This window comes from Chrysemys picta, chromosome 1, assembly GCF_011386835.1.
Source record: "Chrysemys picta bellii isolate R12L10 chromosome 1, ASM1138683v2, whole genome shotgun sequence".
Taxonomy (NCBI): domain Eukaryota; kingdom Metazoa; phylum Chordata; order Testudines; family Emydidae; genus Chrysemys; species Chrysemys picta.
The window spans coordinates 80,164,530-80,190,443 of NC_088791.1; the positions used below are offsets into that span (position 1 = coordinate 80,164,530).

Consider the following 25,914-nt stretch of genomic DNA (forward strand, 5'->3'; position numbering starts at 1 on the left):
TTAAAAAAAAAAAAAGAGGAAGTCATACACTTGCTCAATGGGAGAGGCTCAATTGCGCTCAACAGGTTCAGTTCACAGTGACCCTGCCTGGCTTCCTGCTATTCACATGTGTTACTTCCCTTTTGTGGTAATGGCCTGTGGCACTCAGCCAGAAAACATTATTAATTTCAGAAGTGGCCTGACAACAAACCCACAGTGAAACGAGAGGAAGTGGCGGGGAGGCCATCTGTTGGCTTCAGCAGAACAGTAGGAACATAGCTATGCTGTTTCTACAAGGAAAGCAGATTAATAATCCACAAAGAGGAAACTGGCTAAAATTATCCACAGACCATATTAAAAAAAAAAAGTCACTTGAGCTGCAGCTGGACAGGAAATTGCTAGAGCTGCTTGCAAATCTCCACTTTGAACACCACAGTATGGGGAATGCCAGGAGCGGAAACCGTTCAAAACTGGATTAGCACAAGCCAAGTTTAACTGCAACCCACTTCTACTTTCACAGTTTATGCACTCGATCTAGGTCACTACTACAAGAGACACCAACTTTTTTTTTTTTTTGGCTGTGTTTTGTTTGTTTTTCATTTCACACACTTGCAGTTCCTAAAGTTACAGGAAACATGTTTTGGTTGCCAGGAATTCTAAAGCACCCCAGTCAGCAGCGTATGCTGGAGAATCAGCCAATCCTGACTTGACAACATGCAGACTTAGGGTGAAATGTATATTACCATCCTTGCTATTTAAATTAACTATAACAAACAGGAAGTTACTATCTGAAGTGTTACCATGTCTAAAATCTAACCTGTTCCTTCTGCACAGCCAGAATTGTTTCAGTGCAGCTAAAGAAGAAACTGGGTGTCTCAGGCATTGTTAATTGTATCTAGAACCTGCACAGTTCCAGCACAGGTCAGCAGTGACTGACAGTCACTTACTCTCTGTGGACTGTCTATGGGTCTCAGTGACATGAGTTGGTGGTTTCAAACCTACTATTTGTAGTTAAGTAACCACGCCACAGAAAACACAGATCTTTTGGCATGCTCAGCAGAAAGGCAAAAATTATTCATTCAATAAGCATAGAAACAATTATTCCCCCCATCTCTAGAAGCAGCCCTGCCACAGTAGGGTAGCAGTACATTGATGGGGCAGTGTGGGGGAAGTCTGAATTGTTCTATATATGCTCCGTCTTTTCGGTGATTAAGCAGAGACTATAGAGATCCATCCTCCCCGCCAGGCTAAGATGATAGCGCTATCTGAGCATTAACTATTAATTTAGATTACGGTGGGCCAAAGCAGGGATCAGGCCTTTTTTGTGCTAGGGCTGTACAAACATGTTAAGAGACACACCCTCCTTAAAAATATTCCGATGTGTATGCAATTCATCAGTAGGAGGGAAATAAACCACTCAGATTCTCAATAGCCAAAAATAGTTATTTATTAATAATTTAAAAATGTACATTCTTATAATAAATTCCAGCTTAAACCTTTTTCACCACGAATTAGGCTCTCCCTCATTGACAATCGTGTTCAAGTTCACCTTGCGTACGCACAAGTACACATGATCACATGTACTTCCAGTTCTAAACCAAAAAATAAAAAAGAAAAAGAAAAAGAAAATATTGCATTTGAGGTGAAGCTCCCTGAAGAGTTTGTACAGAGATAAAGCACTGTTTAGCGTATCTGAAATGTTTCTGAAGACAAATCTCTTCCAAGATGATCTATTTACAAAAGGTAAAAAAAAAAAAAAAAAAGGAGAAACAGCAGCACAAGAGGGGTGTGGGTGAACTTACAAGGAAAAGAAAAATAAAAAAGGAAGAGACTCTACTGATTCCCAGAATGTGAATAGCAAATTTCTGACCATAGCCATTGTCTCTCAAGTTTGCCTCAGCTCAACTGAACAATAAAATCAAGCATGCTGCAAATGTATTCTTTGCAATGGGACAGAAACATAATTCATGAAGAGCACAAAAATGTAGCAGTCCTTTGGGTTGATTTCTTTTCTATAGGCAAAAATTAAAAAATATAAACATTGCCCATGGATTTAAGATTAAATATTTACACTGATCAAATAGCACACTACAGAACTGGCATCAAACAAGTACTCCAAATACACTGAGCTGAAACCTCTCTCTTTGGCTCCTCTAAATTAAAAAAGAATCAGTCTTCACTGAAGACAACAATCTATGTTACAGATCCCAAAGCAAAGAAGGAAATAGGAAATTCCCAGTCACTAGAGAACACATGCTCAGAATGCCCAGTCTCCCCCTACGTGTTGGAAGTCCTCAGTTCCAAGCCCCTGGCCAGGTGGGTGGTTGTGTAGCCAGCAGGTGCGCTGCCTGCCTTGGGGGCAGTGCCACATGTTCCTTCTGGGAGACCTCAGCAAGTTCCCTTGTACCTTTCCCAGTGTGCACTGGCAGGGGCCACGAGAGAGCAAAGCTCCATCTCCTTCCTGCTGCCAGAGGGAAACCATTGAGGAATGATCACATGATCCAGACCTGGCGGGGAGGCCATTGGAGAGCGCTCACGTGGACTGCCGGGAATCCACTTGGAAGACATTCTGGTTGGAGGGAGTGGTGAAGTAGAGCTGCTGGCTGGGCACGCGATTATCGCAGGGGCTGCTGAGCCCCAGGGTCCGCTCGAAGTCCAGCAGCTGGCCCATGAAGTTGAAGTTGGGCGAGATGTTGGATTTCTTCATCTTGACAATGTCGTAGGCATCATTCATGGACAAGTTGAGCTTTTGCATGAGGTATGCGACGGTCACGGTGACCGAGCGGCTGATCCCTGCTAAGCAGTGCACCAGGACTCCACAGTTCTTCCCCCGAGCTTCATCTGCACACACAGAGAGGGAACACAAGAGAAAAGAGATGCTCATGATCCAGCTGTGACATAGGAGAAATATCAGGGGGGCTGATTCAGATCTCACTTATTACCAGTGTGAATCAAGAATGACTCCAGTGAGGTCAACGGAGACAGTTATACTAGTGCAAAACCAAAGTGAGATCAGAACGGACCCTGAGATCAGAACAGCATGTAAATCAGAAGGCTGATGAAACTTCACAGTGGCACAGAGGAAACATGCTGTGACCCAGCCCAGACTTTTTATTTTTATTTTCAAAGGATGCTATTTGTACTGAATGCTGGCCCCCAAAAAACCATTCTCCCTGTGTACATTTCCCCCAGCATGTGAAAACTAGAAACCACGCCATATGCCACTGAATGCTTTTTACACAGACCAGCAGACTGCAAAGGTCTATTAAATTATTCTCCAACTGTTGTGCTGCTAACAATGGAGGTATTCAGGCATTTGAAAAGAAAGAGGGAAGTCACAGGGGACAGCCCATTAGGAGGAACAGGATGTCAACGTTGCTGGAAAATGGGTTCCTTTGTAAAAGGAAATGCATTACAATGACTGGAGATTAGTTTCTTCGTGGCTTCCAGCCCACATTTCTTTTGCTAGGCTCAGATTACCTACATACTTCACTAGCACCGGTATCTCTCCACTGGATTACAACACAGTTTTCCAATACACAGTATGCCCATCCATAATCCCCTTTTCCCGGCCTCAAATAAGAAAAGCAATAAACTAAGAGAATTTTTCACTTGACCACAGCTCACTAGTAATACTAAGAGGAGATCAGAAATCCCCATGGTGGCTCAGCGAGAAAAACAATATCAATCTGAATAAGTAACATGAAAGAGTTTTGAGGTGTGTGTGAAAACATTATCCACCTAGGGTGATATGTGTGAAGTGACTGTATCTTGCACCCTAGATTTTAGGCAGAACTCTTCACTGACTTACATTTGGGAAACTGATGGACAAAATTATTTAAAGGAGATCTAGCTAAAGCGCTAAATCTGAAAGGAATACAATTATTTATTGGAGATTTACCTTTAAAAACATTATACCTCTGGAAAGGATACCGTTATTTACAGGCTATATCTAACTATACCACTATAAATCTGAAATTACTTTTAATTGTCATTCTCTCTTGGAAACAAAAAGCAAAAAAACCCCATCACCTCTGTTTTTAAGACTACGAACTAGGTAAATAATAATAAAACTATTACTAATAAATTCACTAGTGCGGATTCTCTTTATTCCCCAAATTTAGCACACGGGGATGGACTGTTCTGCGGTGATCCCATATCAGCTCGACATACAAGTAAACATATTTGCAACCTGTGAATACAGTTGCTAATTCAACAGGGCTTGTCGCCTAAATCTAGAAAAACAAATTCTATCCGCCCTTTTAATTTCAATCAGTTCTGAAAGTCGAACATTGCGCAGCGGCTATGTGAGACATGCGGCTGACAAATACAAAAGATTAAGGGTTTAAACTCTGGAAATGATAAACATCTGGTGGTCCTTTAGCGGTCATAATTCATTAGGGCTCACCTATGAAAGAAATGGCCTCGGGAAAGAACTGAGACAAGTTTTGACTCCAGTGGTCGGAGATGGGGATCTGCTTGTATTTAAACTCTCCGGCGTTCTCAAAGAGATTAGGCAGATTGGGGGTCACATTCAAGATGTATTTAATGCCAAACTCTTCTAAAACGTCCAGATTGGTGGAGTCCTTAGCACAGCCCAAGTAGAGGTAGGGTAAAATCTCGACCGGGAAGGAAGGCTGGTTGTTGGACAGAGGGCTGCCATCTGAGTCAGTGGCACTATTGGGGTCTCGGTCCGTGTCAGATTCAATGTCGGAAGAGGAATCGGAGCTGATTCGCAGGCCTCCTAACCCCAGGACTGGCAGAGAAGGAGAGCTGCTGCTACATGAACTGTCTAGGTTAGTTTCACAGTGCAGGGCGAATTCGGTCTGGAACTTGCTGAAGCCACCTGGGGAGGAAAGCACAGCACAAATGCAACCTGAGATGCGGCGGCGAGCTCCTAGCGTCTCTGCCTAGATAGACTCGGTGTCCTCCCCGTCCTCCCCCAAAGTCACACACAGAGAGGGGCACAGATAAAGCCACGTGCGGCGGCCAGGTTTGGGGAAACCGCATTGCTGTCAGCGGGGGACAGGAATCCATTCCACAGCGGAGCTCAATGCATTTCCCTCCTGCTGGGGCTCGCTACAGAAATGGATAGCCGCGCATTCCTTCAGCCACAACCCTGTCCTTGCCTCACGGGCTGCTAACGGGTAGCACCGGCAGCTCTGTCCCGTGCCCCGTTAGCTCCCCACCCGAGCGCCTTCCTGGGGAGAAAATCCCCCTCCCCCCCGTTTGTGGCTTGCAGGGATTTGCACCCAGGTGTGCAGGCGCGAGACAGCGTGTCCCCAAATGGCTCCTGCACGCGTTGGAGTCAACGCCATGGAGGGTCCTAAGCCTAGATAAGCTTGAGGCATGTGCACAGCCCGGCTACCGCTGACATACCACAGGCGACAGACAAAGAACAAAACCCACCCAGCGCCAGGTCCTAGCGGGGCGCCCCCCCAGCCGCGGATTTGCGGCCGGTCCCAAGCAGGTCCGTTTAACCCCTCACCTTCCAAATAAAACGCCTTGCAGCCTTCATCCTTCAGCCGCTTGAGCAGCAAGCCCAGCACCGACTCCCCGCCCGTGTTCTCGTTCCACTCGCTGCTGTTCTCGTCGTACAGCACCACGGTGTCTGTCCCGCAGCGCCGGGCAAACTTCTCCCGGTCCTGGTCGCTGGTGGAGAAGAGGGCGCGCAGGGGCAGGTTGCCCTTCTGCAGCCGCCTCAGCATGATGCCGGGCAGGGCCACGCTGATGGCCGACTCGATGTGGGACGACTCGTACAACTCCTGCGAGCGACAGTCCATGAGCAGCAGCCGGCCGTTGCCCAGCTCCAGCTGCTCGTTCAGCCAAGCCACCGTTTTACTGACAGCCATCTCCGACACGAAGGGCACGGGCCTGAACGTATCTAGCATGAGGAAAGGCTGGGGGAGAGCGGCGTGTGGCTTATAAACTGCCCGCTCACTGAGGCATAAGGCTGAACCCCCCGGCACCCCCTAAACTGCACTCCTGCCACCCCAGAAAAATGACTCACCCCCGCCCTCGGTCGCCTCCCCTGCACGGGCAGCAATAGATTTCGGGGAGGACACCAGCGCTCTGACTCCCGAATGCGGGTGGCTGCAGCTTTTTGTCAATGAGTCCCTGAATGAACCTGTCTAATCGCCGGCCCCGTCCAGACGCTCGGGCTCTCTCTCCTCCCCAAGTGAATGAAATCCAATTAACGTGCCATTGACTTGCCCTCCTTTCGCTGAGCACAAAAATACTGCACTGGCCCCTGCTCTTGTGTGATCCCTCTCCCTCTGCCCCCCTTGTGTGCGGCTCGTCAGCCCCGGCTCCCCCCGCCCCCCTGCTTCTCACAACGTGATTTCCCCTCCTCCTCCTCCGCTCCGTCCCCTTGATGTGATCAATGTCCCTTTGAATCAGCCCCGCACACCCCCAGCGCCAGGCAGCTCCTCAATGGATACAAACACAGAACGTCTCAATGGATACATTCTCTCGCCCAGCCAATGAGGGCGCGCGGAAGGGGCTGTTGCCGTGGCGACGGACCGGCTGGAACAGGTTGTGTTGATGAATTGTTAATGAGTTTGTCATTCACAAAAACGGAAAGGAATTTCCGCTCCGGATAAGCTGAGTGCAAACAAGCAGCAACAGCAGCTCAGCGGGAGGAAGGCGAAAGAGGCGGTGGAGGAGTGGGGGCAGGTGAGGGGGGGGGGAGACGCAGCAACCCGGGCCGTGCTGCTGAGGCTCATGTTTCCTTCTGGTAAAGTTCACACATAGCAGCAGAGCGATTAGACAACAAATGGTGCAATTGTATGAGGAACAAGAGGCACCTTCTCCCTCTCCGAATTGTCTCCTCAAAATCCCGATCTTTATAGGAACGAGTTAGGCCGCTGTATCTCCCCCAACCCGTCTGTGTTGATTTTAGCCGGGCTTTGAATTACAATTTGTTTTTTGAATGCCCTCTTTCCGGCCGTGGGTTGTATTTGTCCTTGATTGCTCTTTGCAGTGGTGAAGTGTACCGCTCTAATCTAATCATTCCCTACACAAGCCGGGTTCTCGCTAGAATCGGAAATAAGAGCTGAAACGCCGCTATCACTTTAAGAATAAACATACGGTTGATTGTGAAGAGTTCTGCATTGTTTCTGAGGATGACCTTAAACAGCATCCCGAGAGAAAGCGGCCTGCTGTAAGAAAATGCAGGTTTTGTTCTCCCCTCCAGGCAAGCAATGCTAATTGTCCAAGTGCCAGTTTTAAATAGGGCTAGGCGTGGGCCAGAGTTAATGTGTGTTTTAGAAAGTCATGTGGCATTTGCCTTGGTGTCCGCCTGTAGGTTTATTGTCCATTGTTCTGAGAGCCTGACATCAAAGAGTCCTGTATAGCAGAGGGATCCTTTCCTCGTAAATCATTTCTGTAGCACAAAGCCCCCGCGGGCCTGAGGACGCCTGGCCAGAGGGGGTAGCCCGGCTCCCAGGCCCATGACATAGTTCCCGTGCCAAGCTCTAGCTGTTCCATTGACAATAAAGAAGGGGAAACGCATTTCAGAAGCAACGGCCTCCCAGCGTGTGCGTGTGCTTAAAAAAGGGGGGAAGCCCGATCGGCAGCCGCAGCGAGCCCAATGCAGCTATTGGCTTCGAGAGCTGGAATCGTGACTGAGCGGAGCCCACTCAGCTCTGCTGCTCACCCCCCCCGGGCACCTCCACCGCCTCTGTGCGGGGAGCCGCTGCACAAGCGGCCTCCCTTAGCGCTGCAGCCAGCGAGGCTCCGACCTGGAGACAAAGGGGATTGTGCGGAGCTCCGAGCCGGCCGTGGCAGTGCCTGGGAGGGGCCCTTCCTGCGTGCACAGGGGCTGAGCGCCCTGGGCAGGCAGCGTGGGCCCTGCCGGAGGAGAGCAGTCACTGAGCGCTGCTCGGCTGAGCTGGGGAAGGACAATGTACCGGCGCCCCCAGCGCAGATAGCGCCACCTGCAGCGCGGGGCTCTCCGCTCCTCGCAGTTCAGCCGGTCTCGCCAATTGCTGCCCTGCTCCGTGGGTCTGGCACAGAGGAAGGGCCCATGCGGTGTAAAAAAAAACCCATGTAGGGGTTATCTGCCTGGAACAAGAGCCGCGGCTTCGACACTGAGCTGCTTGTCGTATTGAAAGGCACAATTCACAAGCCCTGATCTGACCTCTGAGCCTGTTGCTAATAGCTGGCTCGGTGCAAAACCGGTTCTAAAAGGCTCACCTCATTTACCTTACCACTGCTGGGCTGGAGCCACATTTTTATCTGAGACATCAGGAGGCTCTACAGACAGCCAGGGCTATGCAATAATTAGATTGCCCATTCCCTGGGGCCTCCTGGAGTAGTGGCTCTCCAATCTTTCCAGACAACTGTACCCCTTTCAGAAGTCTGATTTGTCTTGCGGTACCCCCAAGTTTCACATCACTTAAAAATAGGGTGACCAGATGTCCCAATTTTATAGGACAGTCCCGATTTGTGGGTCTTTTTCTTATATAGGCTCCTATTACCCCCCCCCACCCCCATCCTGATTTTTCACACTTGCTGTCTGATCACCCTATTTAAAAACTATTTGCTTACAAAAGCAGACATAAAAATACAAAAGTATCACAGCACATTATTACTGAAAAATTGCTTTCTAATTTCTACCATATAATTATAAATAAATCAATTGGAATATAAATATTGTACTTACATTTCAGTGTCTAGTATGTAGAACAGTATAAACAAAGCATTGTCTGTATGAAATTTTAGTTTATACTGACTTTGCTAGTGTTTTTTATGTATCCTGTTGTAAAACTAGGCAAATATCTAGATGAATTGATGTACCCCCTGGAAGACCTCTGTATACGCCCGGGGTACACTTACCCCTGGTTGAGAACCACTGTCCTAGACAATCCCATTGCATGAATATTCCCATATATTCTGCTCAAAAACCTACATTTGGAAGAACAATAAAACTGCAATGTTAAGTCACTAAACATTCAAGAACTGCCAAAATGAAGGTTGCACATGGTACAACAGTATAATTAATGATGGCAAAGGTCCCATAGGTGACGTTGAGCCAACCACACACAAGGGAGTGATGTATACAGCATCACATCCAACCACCTTTGACTATCCTGACGGATCAGGGACCTATTTTGCAGCTGGGTGAACTGGAATTGGCCTTTCAGCATGAGATCAAGTGGAGACTCCAACTCAGGGTTGTAGTCAAGTGCTTAACCATTCAGTCACATACACACTATTTTCACAGCATCCTGCTTCACTACCTATTTTGGAGGCTTAAAAGTGGGGTTTCAGTAATGCCCGGAGTTTGTGCTGTCTGTCAGCACTGTTCAGCCTGAATACTGAAGGGCTCGCTATTTTAACTATGGTCCTACATTAGTCACATATGTGCAGTACAGCTCTTTCTTTTGCCATGTTATTATAAAGTGCTATCATTGTTAAACTTTGCATGCACAAACTACAATTTAATGCCCATTACGTGGGCAAATCAAAACAGATTTTTACAGGAACAGTGAACTTTCTTCTCCTCGCCGCATTTCAACTTTCTGCTGTCACCCACTTCAGTGCCACAGCAATTTTAAAAACTTCCAGGTTTTTTTCCATAAGGGCAAAAAGGTTTTTCCCCTACTCCCCACATTCTCAAATATCTCTGAACTGTTTTTGTTCAAATTTTACAAAAATGTGCTCTCGATTTGGACACAAGGCCTGGAAAATTTCAGCTCTCAAGGTGAAAATTATTTAAAGGATAAGCAACTGAAAACAGAGTACCAGAATGGAAACTCCTAGGTAACCTTAACTGTAATTACCGCTAAAACTCCAGTTAACCTTAACTGTAATTACCCCTAGAACTCCAGATATATTAATAGATTTACCTTACAACAGCTTTAAATACTTCTGGTTACCTATTTTTTAAACAATCAGCTATATTTTCTGTCTTAACCTCCTTCCCAACAAGAGCTGCAATATGAAGAATGTGAGGGCTTATCTTTATTAGAAAAAAATAGGTCATGTTAGAATAGGAGCTGAAGGAGTCATGTTAACATGATGTAAAACATTATTTAAAAGTCAACATAGAGCAGGACAAGTTGGGTTTAGCATTGTGACAAACCATGGCCAGTTTCTTCTTCTTTTGTATGGTGAACGTAAAAACAACATTAAAGGTCAACCTTCAAGTTTGTCATCTACTCTATGGCTGGTGGGGGCATGGAATGAATCAAGGCCGCCCTCTGGAGGATCTTAGGGGACAGCTGTTCACTCAGGGCCGGCCGACAACATTTTGGCACCTGAGGCAGGGAGCTCAAATGACGCCCCTATGCCCCCTCACTTGGGCCAAAACTTTGAAAGGTCTTAATTCTGCCTTCTTCTGTTCTACTCCTCTCATGGTACTGCTCTGCTACCTACCAACTAACAACTAACAACTTAAAATGCCTTGTTCAAAAATTTTAAGTAACACTTAACTTTCAAACACCTGAACAGCAAATGTAACTTTTCTTGTCTGCATAGTAAACACTGGCATTTTTATCTGTTTGAATAATCAAAGTGGTGCTTTCCGTGCCTTCTTGGTTGCAAAGATTTGAACTGCTTCCTGAAGGTCCACAGTCTGGGCCAGCTCATGCTCTGTTGAGATGGTTGCCAGGCCAACCAGCCTCTCCTGTGTCATTGTGGAGCATAGATGTGATTTTATTAACTTCAGCTTGGAGAAGCTGCGTTCTCCACTGGCAACTAGGAAGTGTTAGAAGTATGTGCAGAGCAACAAAAGCATTTGGAAAGAGGGTGGTCATCTTATTTGTGCACATATATTCCAGAACAGCCTTTAGAGTTAATCCTTCTGAAATGTATCTTGAAAGGGCTTTCAGTTCATCACCTAAATCACTCGCATCAATATCGTGCATGTCATCATGTGTCAACACTGTCTCTAGTGCCCTGCATTGCTGGTGTAGGTCTTCTTCAGGTATAGTGAGGAGTTTTGGAATATCATACAACATCCCAAATGTACTACTGTGTTCCTTGAGCTGCATGAAACGTTCTTCAACTGACTGTATTGCACAATCTAGCACCTGGTTAAAGAATTCAACTTTGAATTGTTGTTTGGGGTCTCTTATCGGATTATCCCGTGCCTCGTAATCAAAATGTCTTCTTTGGTGACTCTTGTATTCTTGAATGGGTGGGAAAATAGCTTCAGTGTGAAGTTCCTCTGCCAACTTCTGTGCACTCTTCAGAACGTTTTGAAATCCCTCCTCTGACTGGTAAGATTGTAGGTATGACTTTGCTTTGTCCAGTTGTTCCATTGCTCCAGATATATCAAAGTCACCATTGAAGGGACATTTTCACCAGGTTCTGTTGTTGTTACAAAACGCACCATTAAAGTCATTTGTTCCGTATGGCTGATGTCAGGTGTGCAGTCCAGAACACCAGAGTAATAGCTTGCTGACTTCAGATCTGCCACAATCTTCTGTTTGACTTCTGTTGTCAGTAACTGTATGATCTCATTTTGAACTGTTTTTCCAAGGTATTTGTTTGTTTGTATATTTCTTGGTTGGTGACTCTTCATAGATGCTCCTGGAGTACAGCATAAAACTCAGCCATCAGCTCCACAATTTTAAGGAAGTTTCCATTGTTTGGCACATACACCTGATCTGAAATGCCATGCAGTGCTAGGTTTTGGGTAGCAAGCATTCTCACAATGGCAATGAGCCTTTTCAGAACATTTTGCCAGTAAAGAAACTCTGATGCAATCTTCTCTTGACACTGATCATCTATGGTGGCCTTTAACCTTAGTCTCATCTCAAGCTCTTTCCACCTATGGAATGCTCTCTGGTGATTTGCTGCCTTCTCATGGCATGCCAGATTCCTAGCCAGATTTTTCCAGTCCTTTGTTCCTGTAGAATCCAATGTGTCTGGAACATTAGACTGGAAGAGTTTGCAACAAAAACAGTATGCAGCATTCTGGGTTTTTGAGTACATAAGCCATAGCCTCTCCACTTTGTCACCATTGGGGATTTCACGCCAGTAATGTGTTGGATGGAAACTTCTATTTTCATTGTCTTTGGGGAACATGAAGTTTTTCACTTGCTGTGGCCGATGCAGTACAAGGAAGTCCCTCAGGCTACTGCTCAAGTGGGTCCACAATCCTGGATCATCTAGACTTAAGGGACTAAACTCAGCAGCAGCTGTTTCTTGTGCCTCCACCACACTCTACTCTGATCTACTACCAGGAATGTGCATGGCTATATCTATTTGAGATGGAAATATGGATGCTGCAATAGCTGACAGGTCACCTGCACTCTCTCTGACTAACTGGAAGATCAGGCATCTCCTCACCACTCACATCCTCACTGGGGCCGGAAGGCTCACCATGAACATTTGTGTCTCTGTATCTCAAGAGAGCTCCTTCCTGCTTAGATAGAAAAGCTTTCTTTGCTTTCTTTCTTTTTCTGAATTCTGACCCAGAGGGGAGTTTTCTTCTTTCACTCATGACTGCTGTTCTGTGCCAGCTATAGTGGCTCTCAACACTCAAGTGAAGGGACAGATGAGCAGGCTGGTAGCAGGGCCTGAGTGAGGGAAGATATCAGCGTCTTAAGGGCCTAATGACAGGTTTCAGGGTAGCAGCCGTGTTAGTCTGTATCCTCAAAAAGAACAGGAGTACTTGTGGCACCTTAGAGACTAACAAATTTATTAGAGCATAAGCTTTCATGGGCTACAACCCACTTCCGAAGAAGTGGGTTGTAGCCCACGAAAGCTTATGCTCTAATAAATTTGTTAGTCTCTAAGGTGCCACAAGTACTCCTGTTCTTTTTAAGGCCCTAACTGGCTCCTACTTCTTCAATTGACTGCCTGTTCTCCTCAAGAGGGTTCAGGGAAGCAGCAGGAAACAGGAAGCTCCCTGAGAAGCTGGTGTTAATCAGTCCAGGCTCCTGGGGGTGCTAGAGAGGTACATAAGAGGCTCCTCCTCCTCTATCTCTCTGCAGCTCCTGCTGCTTTTTGTTATTCCCTCTCAACTTTTCTCCTGCCTGCCTGTTATGTCTAGGGTTACCATATTTCCACAAGCAAGAAAGAGGACACTGGGGGGGAGGATCCCCATTCTAGCCCCGCCCCTGCCCCGCCCCCATCCACTCCCTCCCACTTCCCACCCCCTGATTGCCCCCCTCAGAACTCCCAACCCCCCCTCCACTCCTTGTCCCCTGACTGCCCCCTCCTGGGACCCCTGCCACTAACTGCCCCCTAGGACCTCACCCCCTATGTAAGCCTCCCTGCTTCTTGTCCCGACTGCCCCCTCCTGAGAACCCCCCACCCTCACTGCCCCCCTACGACCCTACCTGTCCCCTGACTGCCCCGACCCTTATCCACACCCCCACCCCATATTCACACCCCCGCCCCCAGACAGACCCCCGGGACTCTCATGCCCTATCTAACTGCTCCCCACCCCCTGACAGGACCCCCAGAACTCCCGACCCATCCAACCCCCTCTGCCTCCCACCTGCCCTGCTTCTTTTCAGACTTCCCGCGAAGATCTGAGTCACGGAAGCAGGGTATGTGGAGGAGCAGGTGGGCGGAGCGTTCAGGGGAGGGGAGGAGGGGGAAGACAGCTGCGGGGCCGGACAGCATGGTAAGGCTGCAGGAGATGGGGGGAGCCGGGAAGGGGCTTTGGCTGCCCAGCCGTGCTTGGCCGCCGCTTTTCTGTCTATAAATAGCCGACGGGGGGAAATCCCGGACATTTTTAGATTTTTAAAAATCCCCCGGACGGCTATTTATAGACCGAAAAGCCGGACATGTCCGGGAAATCCGGACATATGGTAGCCCTAATTATGTCTCTTGTGCCCTCCTTCTTCCAGCACGGCACTCCACCATCTCTGTGCATCTAGAGCAGAGAGAATACATATGCACCAGCAGCAGACACAATTTTCTACACTCTGGGTCCTAGTGGTGCCCCCCGCACAGTCTGGCACCTGAGGCGGCTGCCTCAGTTCGCCTCATGGTAAGACCAGTCCTGCTTGATGTTCCATGGTTTGGGTGTCTTCTTCACATCCACATATCAGGCTGTCTTTGTGTAGTAAATAATTGCAATACCAGTTTGAGGTTCTGATACAGCTCACTGTGATCCATATCTTATATGGCACGGTGAAGCCAGAGAGATGGTCTGTAGGATCTGTAACCAGATGTGGATTCTTGACCCTTCTATTTTCCCACAGCCTCCACCACTTTTCTATTGGTGACAGTCCTGAGGTTTTGGGAGTTTTGGCATCTAGCTGGAAAAGGTTCTTGGCTTTTAGGTGGCATCTCAGGGGGCAGGGGTGAGATCGTCATAGATGAGCAAGTCTGGGTTAATTACTTCATGGCTGTATTCTCGGATTAGTGCTGCTTCTCTTCAAAGGGATGATGGAAAGGTATATGCGAGTTCAGGGAGCCAGACTGCTGGTTCTGATTTCAACACTCCTGTGACAATTCTGGTAGCAGTGTTCAACTGCACTGCTATGAGAATTTTGTATATGCACTACCTGCCCATATTAGTGCATAATGTTCAGCTGCTGAGAAGACAAGGGCCAAAGTAGCTGCCCACAAGGTGTAAACAGCTGATCCTCGGTAGTTTGTGGCTTATATTATTTCTTAGCCTTTATCTTGGCAGCGGCTTCGGTCAGATGTTGGCGGTATGTGAAGCTATGATCCAGAATCACTCAGAGATATTTCAGATGGCTAGCTGATACGACATTAAACCCAGCTTGTCCTTGTCTACACTGACTGCTAAGTTATGTTTAGCATCACATTAGTTAACATGATTCTTCAAGATTATCTTCTAATACAACCATATTTTTCTGTGAAGACATGCCTTGGGAGAAATGCCAGAATATTTCATAGTTATGGAAAAAATAAATATTTCTTAATCCTGGGCCTGATTCTGCTCTTAGTTACACCCCTGTGAACACAATTAACTCCTCAGATGTCAATAGTTTCAATTGTGTAAACCCCATGTAAGTGATAAAAGAATGAAGACCCTTGTTTAGAATATTAATTTGTTACTTTGTAGTCTTATGATAAATATATATTTACCTTTCTGATAAAGCTTTTTTTTTTGGAAGAAAAAATATTTGAATTATCATCATTTTCAGTGCCATTTTAATGGCAGTGATTCAAAATAAAATCTTAGCCGTTCAACAGTTTTACTGAATATTATGCAGCCCTATCAACCCTAACGAAGTATTTGCCTGATACTAATGAAATACTACTACTACTTAAGACCTAGAGATTTTCCTTGTCAGCGCCACTAACCTCAAAATGTTTAACAAAGGTGAAGAAGCATTATTATTGCCAGCTATGATTGAAATTTTACAAACAATGAGACTCAAACCAAAGAAGATGGTGAAAAGTAAAATGAAGTGCCTTCATTCTAAGAAGTGGGTATGTATTTTCTAAGTTGTGCCCACAAATTTTGAGTCTCACAATACCATGATATTGTGTTGCCAAGTGTCATGGTCCCTCACACTCCAGTTCAGAGGGAGGCCACTCTGCCCCACTATTGGCAGGTCGCAAGTAACAGTCTTATCTGGGAAAGCTCCAGCCTCGTGGGTGGGGTGAAGCACAACAGTCTTTGGCCCACAGTTGCCTGGCTGGGACAAACAGTAATTAACAGCCTATAATTAGCAGTTTATCAGGGAGCTCTGGCCCTCTGGGAGGGGCAGAGCCACAGTCTATAGCCTTCAGCCACCTGGCTGAGGCAAACAGCTACAAACAGTCTATAGAGGAACCCTCTGGACAGGGCAGAGAGTACAAGCAACACACAGGCCTTCCGCCTACGGGTGCATAGGCCACCACCCCAGGGGTGGGGTTGGCAGCAGGCAGGTAGGGGGGCCCAGGCCCACCCTACTCCACCAGGTCCCAGCCCAGGGCCCTAACAGTGGCAGATGGGTCCGCCACTGGGTCAGCGGGGATCCTCCCGAAACACAGACTCTCCCTCAGGCATCAGAACTGGACTAGAGTCTGGTCCCTCTGGGCTACTTCCTACCAGAGTCAGGGTGTAGTGCCCCATGGTCTAGAGACCCTCCATCTCCTCAGGGTAGTCAGCTTCTGGCAGCTCTGTCAGCTCCTAGAGGTCCTCGTCTGCCTCCCCCGATGACAAGTTGTCAGTTCACTCTGGGGCTGGGCCGGGCTCTTGCGGAGGCGTCTGCTCCCTAGAAGAGACATCCATGAAGAGACTCTCCCATGGGCTCTCCTTTTCTACTTCCTGTCCCGCTCTGGTACTTCCAGTGAGGGGGTCAGGGTGGATTTGGCTCTGGCCACCCAGGGGAGTGCAGTGGTCCCTCACACTCCAGTTCCAACAGAGGCCACTCCACCTCACTACACCAAGCAGAGCTGTGATGCAAGTTGAAAATGCTGCGCCATGTGAGACTTAAGCAAGTGGATAGCTAGCAGCAGCTTTTTGGTAGGGGACCAGAACCTCTCCCCAGCACACCCTACCTGACTAATCACCCTCAGAGAATTAAAACAAATTGGCAAAATGCAATTCAGGGTGGTTTGTGGGGGGGAGGGGATACAGGCAGTAAATAGTCATGTTATACCTGTCAACTGCTGGCTGCACACTGGGTCAGGCTTAGCCCATTAATCAAAGTCCCACATGATGGCTGTCTGCACAGACCAACAACTGAGTCTCAGCTGGAAGCCGCTCTTTGCATACCCTATCTGTTACATAACCTTCTAGAAGGAAAGTGGTATGACCTGCCATGCATGTTAGCCATCCCATTTCCAGTCAGTCACAGACATACCTGGTCGCCGGATCCTGCAAAGGTTAGAGCTGTGCCCACCCCCAACCCCTGATTTGGGGGCTTGTTAGGAGTGAAATTCTCCCTTGCGCTGGGGCCCAGCATAAGTCATATGCACCACTTGCATCATATTTTGATTGCTTGAGTTGCACAGACTTTATGCATATTCTGTGCTTTATGCATATTTAGGGGTGAATTTCACGCTCCAGTCCAGAGGACCCCTGTAAAATCCTTGGAACATTTAAGTGGCACTTAAGGCCTGAGCTTTTCAAAAACCATTTAGGGGATTTAGATGCACAATTTCTATTCATTTCAATGGAAGCTGTGTGTCTAAATTCCTTAAGCAGCCTTGAAAGTCTCAACCTAGGGTTTAAATGGATGGAGGAATTAAGAGAATAAAAGTGAAAAATAAGTTTCAGACATAAGTGCATAGGATGCGCCCTAGAAGGCTAGACCATTTGTCTATGAAGCCAGTATTTTGTGAGTACCAACTAGAATTGTTAGTATGGGGTACTTAAAGCAGAATGAAAATGCTCCATAAAGCATTTTACTTGAGTTATGTACACCAATAACAATTTAGGGAAATGACACATAACAGATTATCTAATGTCCAATTATGTTGCACATCTTAAATAATAATTCCTGAAGTCAGAGAAATAACACATTGAATTAGTCCATTTAGGAAATCCTTTTGACTCGAGTGCTTTCCTTGAAACTGGAAATTGCTTTATGACCCAAGTACTTTTTTAATTGTGCCACATAATAATGGAATGTAGTTAGCCATGACTTAGGAGTGGTGCTTTAAAAATACTTACCGGGTACTCCAGAAATGCATTGATGTGTAGATTTTATAAACCAAGTTCCCCTCTGAATTTAGTCAATAATAGTGAGCGAGGAAAAAAAAGTAATCGTAATCAGTACACACATCTGGAACTGCCTGGAGGGAAGGGCAAAGACCAGGAGTTTGGGAGGTGAGACACGGGGGGGGGGGGGGGGGGGGGATGGGGAGGAAGAGACGGACAATAGCTTTGTGCATAAAGTAAAGGACAGCACTTGGGCATTTAGGAGACTGGATACTCTATTCTCCCTTGCTAAGAACATGATTACTCAAAGCTGGCTATACTCTAGAATATCACAAGCAGCCAATAAATGTATTAAATAGCTGGAAGTTTATTGGCAGCAAGTCACAAACAATTCAGGGTGTCTCGTCTCTCCGTGAGCGGAATTCACCCTGTGAAGAAGGGTAGCACGAGATTCATGCTCAAATGTGGCTCAAGTGATGTGCTGGCACTCTGCACAGTGGTGAATTTTCACCTACTGTGCATGGGCGGTGGGTGAAACTTCCCCTGGGGGAGGCGAGCTCCTTGTCCTGCCGCTTCCGCTCACAGCCCTGCCCACACTCCACCCCTGTTCTGCCCCAGGCCCCACGCCCACCCACCATTGACTCACCACTCACCTCTTCACACACACACCCCAAATCCGCCCTCCACTCACCTCCCCTGCCCGCCTGCTACTCGCCTCCTCACCACCCTCTGCCAGACCCTTTCCCCGCCCTCCATGAGACCCCCACAACCACCTGCTTTGCAGCTGGCTCACCGCTCGCCTCCTCACCCTGTTGCTGTCTCCCCCCCCCCGTGCCACCCTCTCCCCTTTTCATCTTAAAGCACTAATAACATTCCCCACGGGAACTGAACAGGCAACAGGTATTGCTCAATTGCCAGATAGATTCTCATCTGCGTGGCAGGGAGTTTGGTGTACGCTGTACAGAGAGAGATGAAAAGCCAGGCTACCTGCACTAACCTGAAGCCTAATCTCTCCTTTTGAAAAGTGCTTGTCATTGATAGTCTGCATTAAGGCAGTAGTTTAATCACCTTTCCTTACACAGAATTGCCTGCCAGACTCGTTTACTTAAACTGGGTTTGAATAAAACAACTAGATCTAGAAATAAACTCATTGGCTATGTCAGCTCCTCCTTGAGCCAGGTTAGCAGCTATTTCTTCTGGGTACAGAGAATAACTGAAGGGTCGTTCTTTGGAAACTGTTTTTAACCCCAATAAAACATTTTCCTACAATATAAAAGCCAGCTGAACGTGGCCAAAGGCTTCCTGGGCGTTGGTAAATGCCTCTTAAATGGCTTCATTACCACTTCAGTGGCTCTTTAACAGTTTCAGTTATGTCTGCTACTAGATCTCTGGAAGGCTTTTTCACTGTGTAAAGTTGCTCAGGGATCCCCTCTGCTTGCCTCTCCCCCCCCCCCCCCCCGCAGCTGCGGGGACCTCCAAGGGGGAGAGAGGGGGTGGGGTGGAGGAGAAGGAAGACTCACCCCAGGCTGCAGCAGCAAGCTTGGGTCAGAGTAGGGAGGGGAAGAGGCGGGGGGAGGGCACCATGGCCCAGGTGTCGGGCAGCAGGAACAGCTGTGCTAGGGGAGGCAATACCTCCCCTTGCCTATTATACCCGCTGCCCATAGGATTTTCACAAGCAACCTGTTAAGCACTCATGGGAGACAGGTCTGAGTAAATCCATCACACATCAGGAGGACTATAGACCCTGAAGGCAGGATCCAAACTGAACAAATAATAAAACTCACTTAAATTATTTTCTTATAATTACATACCTTAGTTAATTTAGAAGACTGGGATTGAAGCTTTTTAATGCCAAGGTTAATGAATTGTGTATTCTTGTTTTATAGACTAAAGTGAAGAATCAAAAATCAAGATATTTGTGATTGTTTAAGTGGTTCAATTACCTTGATTTTGAAAAAAATAGCAACAGCCAATAAAAGAGCTGTTTAGTCATGATGTAGGCATATTGTGCCTTTCATTCAGGACACTGGACTCCACAGTGCATTGTCCAAAGTGACTGCCTCATTTACCTTTTACAAGATTTCATGCTCAACTGAGATATTTCAAGCTGTACCCAGGCCCTCTCAGAGGTCCAGAGAGGCCCAGGCCACTTCCAGCTTTTGAAGCCCCTAGCCATAATAAAAATAAAAAATGATGACACATGGTCTAATCTTGTGCCATCAGAACCGATATATTTTTATTAATATTTATGAACATTTTAAACTATTTAATATGACAAAATCTATATCAGTTAACAAAAAAATTATGTCTTTTACCAAATCACATCTCTTATTTGCTTACATTTACAGCTCTAAGCTGAGAGAGTGTGTCACATTTTGGTCCGATAGGGATGCGCATAAAAACAAGTTGCGAAACTTACCAAATGCCAAAAAATTAACAAGTGTCTAAATTTGAGGCCCTCTTTGAGCATGCGGCCCAGGCCAAATGGTCCTCCTAGTCCCCCCTCTGATTGGCCCTGGCTGTACCTCGAAAGGCTCTGAAGATATTACACAGCAAAATAAGGGCTAACCTGGTGGTACAGTGAGAACATCATTGAAGCATAGTGACTTCAATAGAGCTATGCCACTTGACACCATCTGCAGATCTGACTCAGTGGGAGGGCATCAGGGTCACTAATGCTACATGGCAAGTAACTTAAGAAGCTTAGATTTCCTTTCCCCTAGTAGTAGTGAGAAAATGTCAAACACAAGTCTCTGTTCCCTGTGTTACAGATTTGTTTTATTCTGGGTTTCCAGGATCCCTCTGTCCCAAACCTCTCTCTCGATAGTTGCTCTGCCTCCTGAGAATGAGGTCTTTGGAGGACTGAAGGTTTGTTCTACAGCATGAAAAGAGTAAACAAGCACCAAGTTTGCACAGCACAGGTTAACCCATGCGTGCAAAGGGCAGAGAAAGAAAAGAAAATGAATGTAAACCAAAAGGGATGGTTCTCATGCTGGGACTGGTCTATTTAAGAAAACAAATATGCTCCAGCTCTTTTATATCCTAGTTCCAAATAGGAAGCAATTAGGAATCTAATCCAGGCATGAACAACCCAATTTTCACACTAAATTTTTCTGTAGGAGTTGGATTGTGCACTGCAGACTTGATGTAGATCAGCCTGTACTTCAGCTCCAGAATATCGCAGTGCTAGGGATTTGGGCTGGCGTATACATATGCACCTGAAAATCTGGAAGAATTTCCCTATTGCTCACAGCTGATATCTGCAAATAATCCTAAATAAGGGCTCAATTCGGCAAAGTGCTTAATGCCTGTGCATAACTTTAAGGATGTGAATAGCATCGTTGGGACAACTCGTGTGCTTAAAATTATATTTTTGTGACTTGGGAACTAAGATTCTGTTTTAATTTGCTGTATTCCCAAAAAGCAGAGGTAGGAGAGACAAAGCACATACATAAAGAAAACTGCCAGACTTCAGTTGTTCAAAGAATCCCTCACGATCCTGATGTCCTAGAAATCATCTTAATTCCCTTTCTCTGGAAGCTTCAAATATTAGCTTGTCGGGGGGGGGGGGGGAATAGTAAAGGGAGAATCTGGTGTGAACAGAACAGGGCAAAGAGGGTAAATACACTTGAACCCCCTAAAAGTTGAGTATCAGAGGGGTAGCCATGTTAGTCTGGATCTGTAAAAAGCGACAGAGTCCTGTCTAACAGACTAACAGACATATTGGAGCATACTCAACTAAAAGTTGAGTGACTTTTTAAAAATGCATTGGACAATGTTGAGTTCTGCCGACTCCTAGGAAGTTATACAGAAGTTGTATCTTTCTGGGATAAGAGCCTTAGTAAAAATGCACATATGCATAATGTTCTACATACATAATCCCTACTATAACTTTGATCCAGAGTTTATGGGATTTGCTGTTGGTAGAACTGGAAGGGGAATTTCCTGAAATGTTGAGAAGAGAATTAATGTTTATTGGTTTAAACAGGTGTTTACCAATGTTAGTTTTTATGAGGAGGAGTGTGACAACTGCCCTTTACAACCCTCCAGTCACCGTTAGGGATTTTTCAATGCGCTGTTATCATGATAACAATGCCATTCATTGTCTCAACTCTTGGTATTTATTCAGTGGATTGGTGCCATAGGCATATCATAAAAATAAATTACATCGGGTATTCTTATCCCTAAGTAATGTGGTAGCCCTAGCCTAATGGCAATAAAGTATAACCCTCTCAGACATTTACCCATTCTTTCTATATTCCCATGCATATACAGGTGCATAACCTTGCCAATGGCTCCCTTAATGCTCCCTCTGTCACACCCTTATACAGGTGGCACCTTGCAGTGTTAACTCTTTCCCTTTATTAATTGTTATAAGCAGCTTTTTTATGACTGGGTTTCATTTTTACAAATCCTGCAGTCGTGCCACATCATCAGATCTTAGCAATGAAGTAGGACTGGACTAGATCAGAACTCTGAGGCGAAACTTCAACCTGCCCATATGCTGCAGGAAGGGATGTTGATGAGTCAGGAGGTGGCTGGCACTCTTCCCTCTTTATCTACACCAAATCAAGACCCCAGCATAGCAGCAGGGGTGCTCTGCAGCAGGAAGTGCTGTCTTTCAGTAAGACACTTCATGATGACCACTTGTGGTCATTCAGCAGCCCAGAGCACGTGGCACTTCTTGTAAGGGCATTAATCAGGCTGTCTTAGCCAGGTTCTAGCTAGCTTAATTACAGTCTTCCTACCTACATTTGCATGCAGTTTCAATCCTATTGGCATATCAGTTTGTCTTTTTGGGGAGGCGCTTTGGGTTCTCTCATGAGGAAAGGTTCTATATAAATATAAAATAATGTGCTGAAATTGTCAAGTGGACCAAATATTGTACTCTATGCACATCCTCTGAAATTAAACTACAGAATGTGTTAGCAGAGAAAAGGAAACGGGATCGATTAGGCAAGTCAACTATATACATTTGAATCTACTTTGCACAACTGTTCATCCAGCTTGAGTTCAGATAGCAACTGTATACACTAATGGTCCCTGTATAGACATGGGGTTATTCCCATGTAGGAGGGTGGGGATTCTGAGTTTCAGTTCACAGAGTTCCCCTGGAATTGGTCAGGGAGAATGGGGTTTGTTTGAGGAGGCCAGGGGGTCATCCACTAAGCCAATAGATTATGGGGCTCCACTGGAAGCAAGGGCATCTGCACAATGGCCCCTCCCCAATGTTGCCTGCAGCTCAGGGACAGCACCGTTCCTACTGAAAATCTGATACCAAAGTCTCCCTGTGTGTGGCTGTCTCTGGAGCCCCCGGAAGGCATAGGCCCTGACTTCTGCTGCCGCCGGTGGGTGCTCGACCCCACTCTGCCCCGGCCCGCCTCGACTCCACCCCTGCCCCGCCCTCTCCTACCCCTGCCCTGCCCCCATTCCAATCCCTTCCCCAAAGTCCCCGCCCCAACTCCGCCCCCTCCCTGCCCCTATTCCCCAAATCCCTTCCCTGAGCGTGCCGGGTTCCCGCTCGTCCCCCCTCCCTCCCAGAGCTTGTTATGCCGCAAAACAGCTGTTTTGCAGCAGCAAGTGCTGGGAGGAGAAGAGGGAACATGGCACGCTGAGGAGGCGGAAACGAGGTGGGGAGTTTGGCTGCCGGTGGGTGCAGAGCACCCACCAATTTTGCCCCCAAGCACCCACGGAGTCCGCACCTATGCTTGGAGGTGGGGAAGGGAAGAGGACATTCTATAGTGCAAAGAGAAAAACTCTGCAGGTTACTATAAACTGTGACAATTCTGTATCACATTTGAGTGGGGAAATCCATGGAGCTAGGACACAATGCAACCTCCTGGAAGGGGCCTGTGGGAGGTACTTAGGGGTAGTATGCTACAGATCTGGATGTTCCCTGCAATTGCACCTCTCTCAGCCAGTCTTTCTTTCTTTCCCATTCACAGGAGCAGAGCCCTAAAGCATGGTGGGGCCATAAAGATGCAATAGTTTATTACGGCCTTCTGCCTAAGTGAGCTGTAACATTATTGAATCATGGATATCACTTTAAAATTATACTTACACTGTGTTCCTTACGTTATGGATGATGTATCCTGGCTGAACAGATTTTAGATTCATATAGAAATACTCAGTGACTCAGGCATGGTAGGTCTATTCCGGTGTGTGGGTGTTCACAGAACAATTACATAAGTGTCAGGGTAGTGAAGAACTTTTGACGTTTGAGGCAGCTTCCCAGAGTTCTTTTCACAGCCAAAAATGTTCTAATTGTTGTTCTCTTGTATTTAATGCACATAATTGATGAGCATTAAATTAAATCAATTTTGGGGTATTTTAAAAAGTGTAATTTGTTAGCGCAAGATATTGGAGCAGTTTTACTCTGGAGCAAAATAGAGATTGTCATAGTTGCAGTCAGGAGTATATCTGTGGGAACTGCCTTAAAACAGAAAAAGACGGTGAACATTTTTATTCCAAACTCCTGAAATTTTCTACAGTCCAGAGCTGGATTAGCTGAGGGGTAAAATAGGCCAATTTTAATTCAAGAAGTCAAAGATGAAGGACTAGTCTAAGGGAGGCAGTGTTGCCTAGTGGGTTCTTCTGTGCCTAGGGGTTGCTCTATTGTATGCTAGTTGGTTATGGCGCTTAATGGGCCACTGTCCAGCTAGAGATCACCAGAGTAGAGTAGTGCTCTGCCCATGCCACCAACATGCTCCCTTATGTTAGGGGTGTGGTGCAGGAACTGCTATGCCCTTTGCCAGTTCACACTACCTGAAGAGTCCTCCATGGCAGGAAAATCCCTGATGCCCCTGGTTCTGCTGTTTCCAGTTTCTTTGTGCTGGTCGATAATTCCAGCTTGTCCCGTTTGCTGTGCTCCCGTCATGCAGGCATCTGCGAGTTTGTCAGAGCCACACATCTCACCACTGTCCCACTGAAACAGGAAGAGAGTTGATAAAAGGTGGGGGGGGGGAAATGGTGGGGCAAGGCAAAGAGCATCTGGTGGTTCCATCCCTTCGCTGTCTTTTGCATATCATTCCGTTCTGCCCTCCCAGTTTGAACCACTGCGTGTCTGGTGTTCTGAATCCTTCCCGCATTGTCAACCATCGTGTAGGACAAGGCTCTATCATCCCGTCTCAGCATGCCGGTGGCTGGAATGGCTATTTCGTTGTGTTTCTATAACTTAACTTTTTTTTTTTTTTTTTTTTTTTTTTTAACAAGGCGAGGTTGTTGGCGGGTCACTCTGCCTCTAACCTCGAGGATCAGTGAGCTGCTTTTTGTCTGGTCCCTACTTTTTGTCTCTGTCCAAGTTGGGTGGCTCTACTGGAAGTTAGAGTAGCCGCCAATATAGCTCTCAGGATCATAGGAATGCCTTCCCATTATGTCAAGGCACAGTCCACAAGTAAGGGCTTTTGTTATTAAAATGCAAAAACACAAGCTAGTGCATAAATATTCTTTCTGGGTAAATACCACATCTTTCAAATCTTTGTGTATTCAGGTATCAATAAACTCTCTATAAATACGTAACTATTACTGGCCTCCTGCATTCTGCTTCTACCTAGGTTAATCCCCATTCCTCAAGAAACAGATCTGAAATTGCCCTAAGCGAAAGCAGATCTCACATTGGAAATCCTCACAGCACCTCTCTCCAGGGCATTGACCCAACATTACTGACTGTTGATTTGAAATGACTGAACACTAGATGCAAGAGAGGAAAACCATTTTATCAGAAGGCTTATTGCAGACTGGAAGTAATGTGTGGTCAGTTCTGCCATCAAAACAATCAAACAGGAACATACACACCAGAAGCCATGGCTGCATTCAAACTACTCACCCTCAGCACTATCCTTCGCCTTTAATATGACACAAGCTACATGCTGCATTGCCAAACAGCACACATTAATAAAGCCATAACTCAATGCCTGAACTTCATCTTCCCATTCCACTTCTGCTGGCACCTCAGGTCCAGGTTCCCCATTGGCCACGTGATTCATAGGTTCCATGGTGGGTCTAGTTGTGAGCACCTGGTCCAGATCCTTGACAAAGGGACAAGTTATCCACTAATTGGCAGGAACCTTATTCTAGTCTTTCAGCTGATTGTAGGAAACCTTCATTGACTATACTGTCTCCTGACACTGCATGGCAGTGCTGGATCCTGCTGTCAGCAAGGCCTTCAGAGATTCACTGGTGCACTTCGTGATTGTTTGGCACAATTCAAATCAACCTGAATGCACTCCTCATTCTAGAGAATCAGCAGAGTCTTCATCTCCCCTTTGGACCCGTGTACTGTCTCAGTTTCTTCATAGTTGAGATACAGTTGATGGGCAGGTCACAGCTCTCTGGACAATGATGCATATCCAGGTGTGTGTGAGTGATATGTCCAGCAAAACAAGTTATGGTCATTTTAAATG

General features: G+C 46.4%; 2 protein-coding genes across 4 annotated transcripts in view; both read right to left on the reverse strand.

Annotated features, from left to right (window-relative positions):
• Positions 1-1,408: 1,408 nt before the first annotated feature.
• DUSP6 (dual specificity phosphatase 6) lies at positions 1,409-8,846 on the reverse strand. Of its 2 annotated transcripts, XM_005279126.5 has the most exons (3): positions 5,468-8,846; positions 4,388-4,825; positions 1,409-2,820 (listed from the first exon to the last, which is right to left on the reverse strand). In XM_005279126.5, exons 1-3 carry the CDS (start codon positions 5,868-5,870, stop codon positions 2,513-2,515), a joined length of 1,149 nt encoding a protein of 382 aa, XP_005279183.1. In that variant the 5' UTR covers positions 5,871-8,846; the 3' UTR covers positions 1,409-2,512. The 2 variants fall into 2 exon arrangements, with proteins under 2 accessions (XP_005279183.1, XP_023962855.1); XM_024107087.3 differs by lacking the exon at positions 4,388-4,825.
• POC1B (POC1 centriolar protein B) overlaps positions 2,682-25,914 on the reverse strand; it is a 167,044-nt gene continuing 143,811 nt past the window's right edge. Inside the window, exons 11-13 of one of the 2 annotated variants that reach the window (XR_010591213.1) lie at positions 24,278-24,437; positions 15,956-16,121; positions 2,682-2,820 (exon numbers count right to left, since the gene is read on the reverse strand). Coding sequence is in view for 1 of the 2 variants with exons in the window: in XM_005279134.5 (XP_005279191.2) it covers positions 24,252-24,437 (186 nt within the window). In the remaining variant the exon portion in view is untranslated. Of the gene's footprint in view, positions 2,821-15,955; positions 16,122-23,105; positions 24,438-25,914 lie in introns of those variants that run through there. The other variant, XM_005279134.5, reaches the window with a different exon arrangement.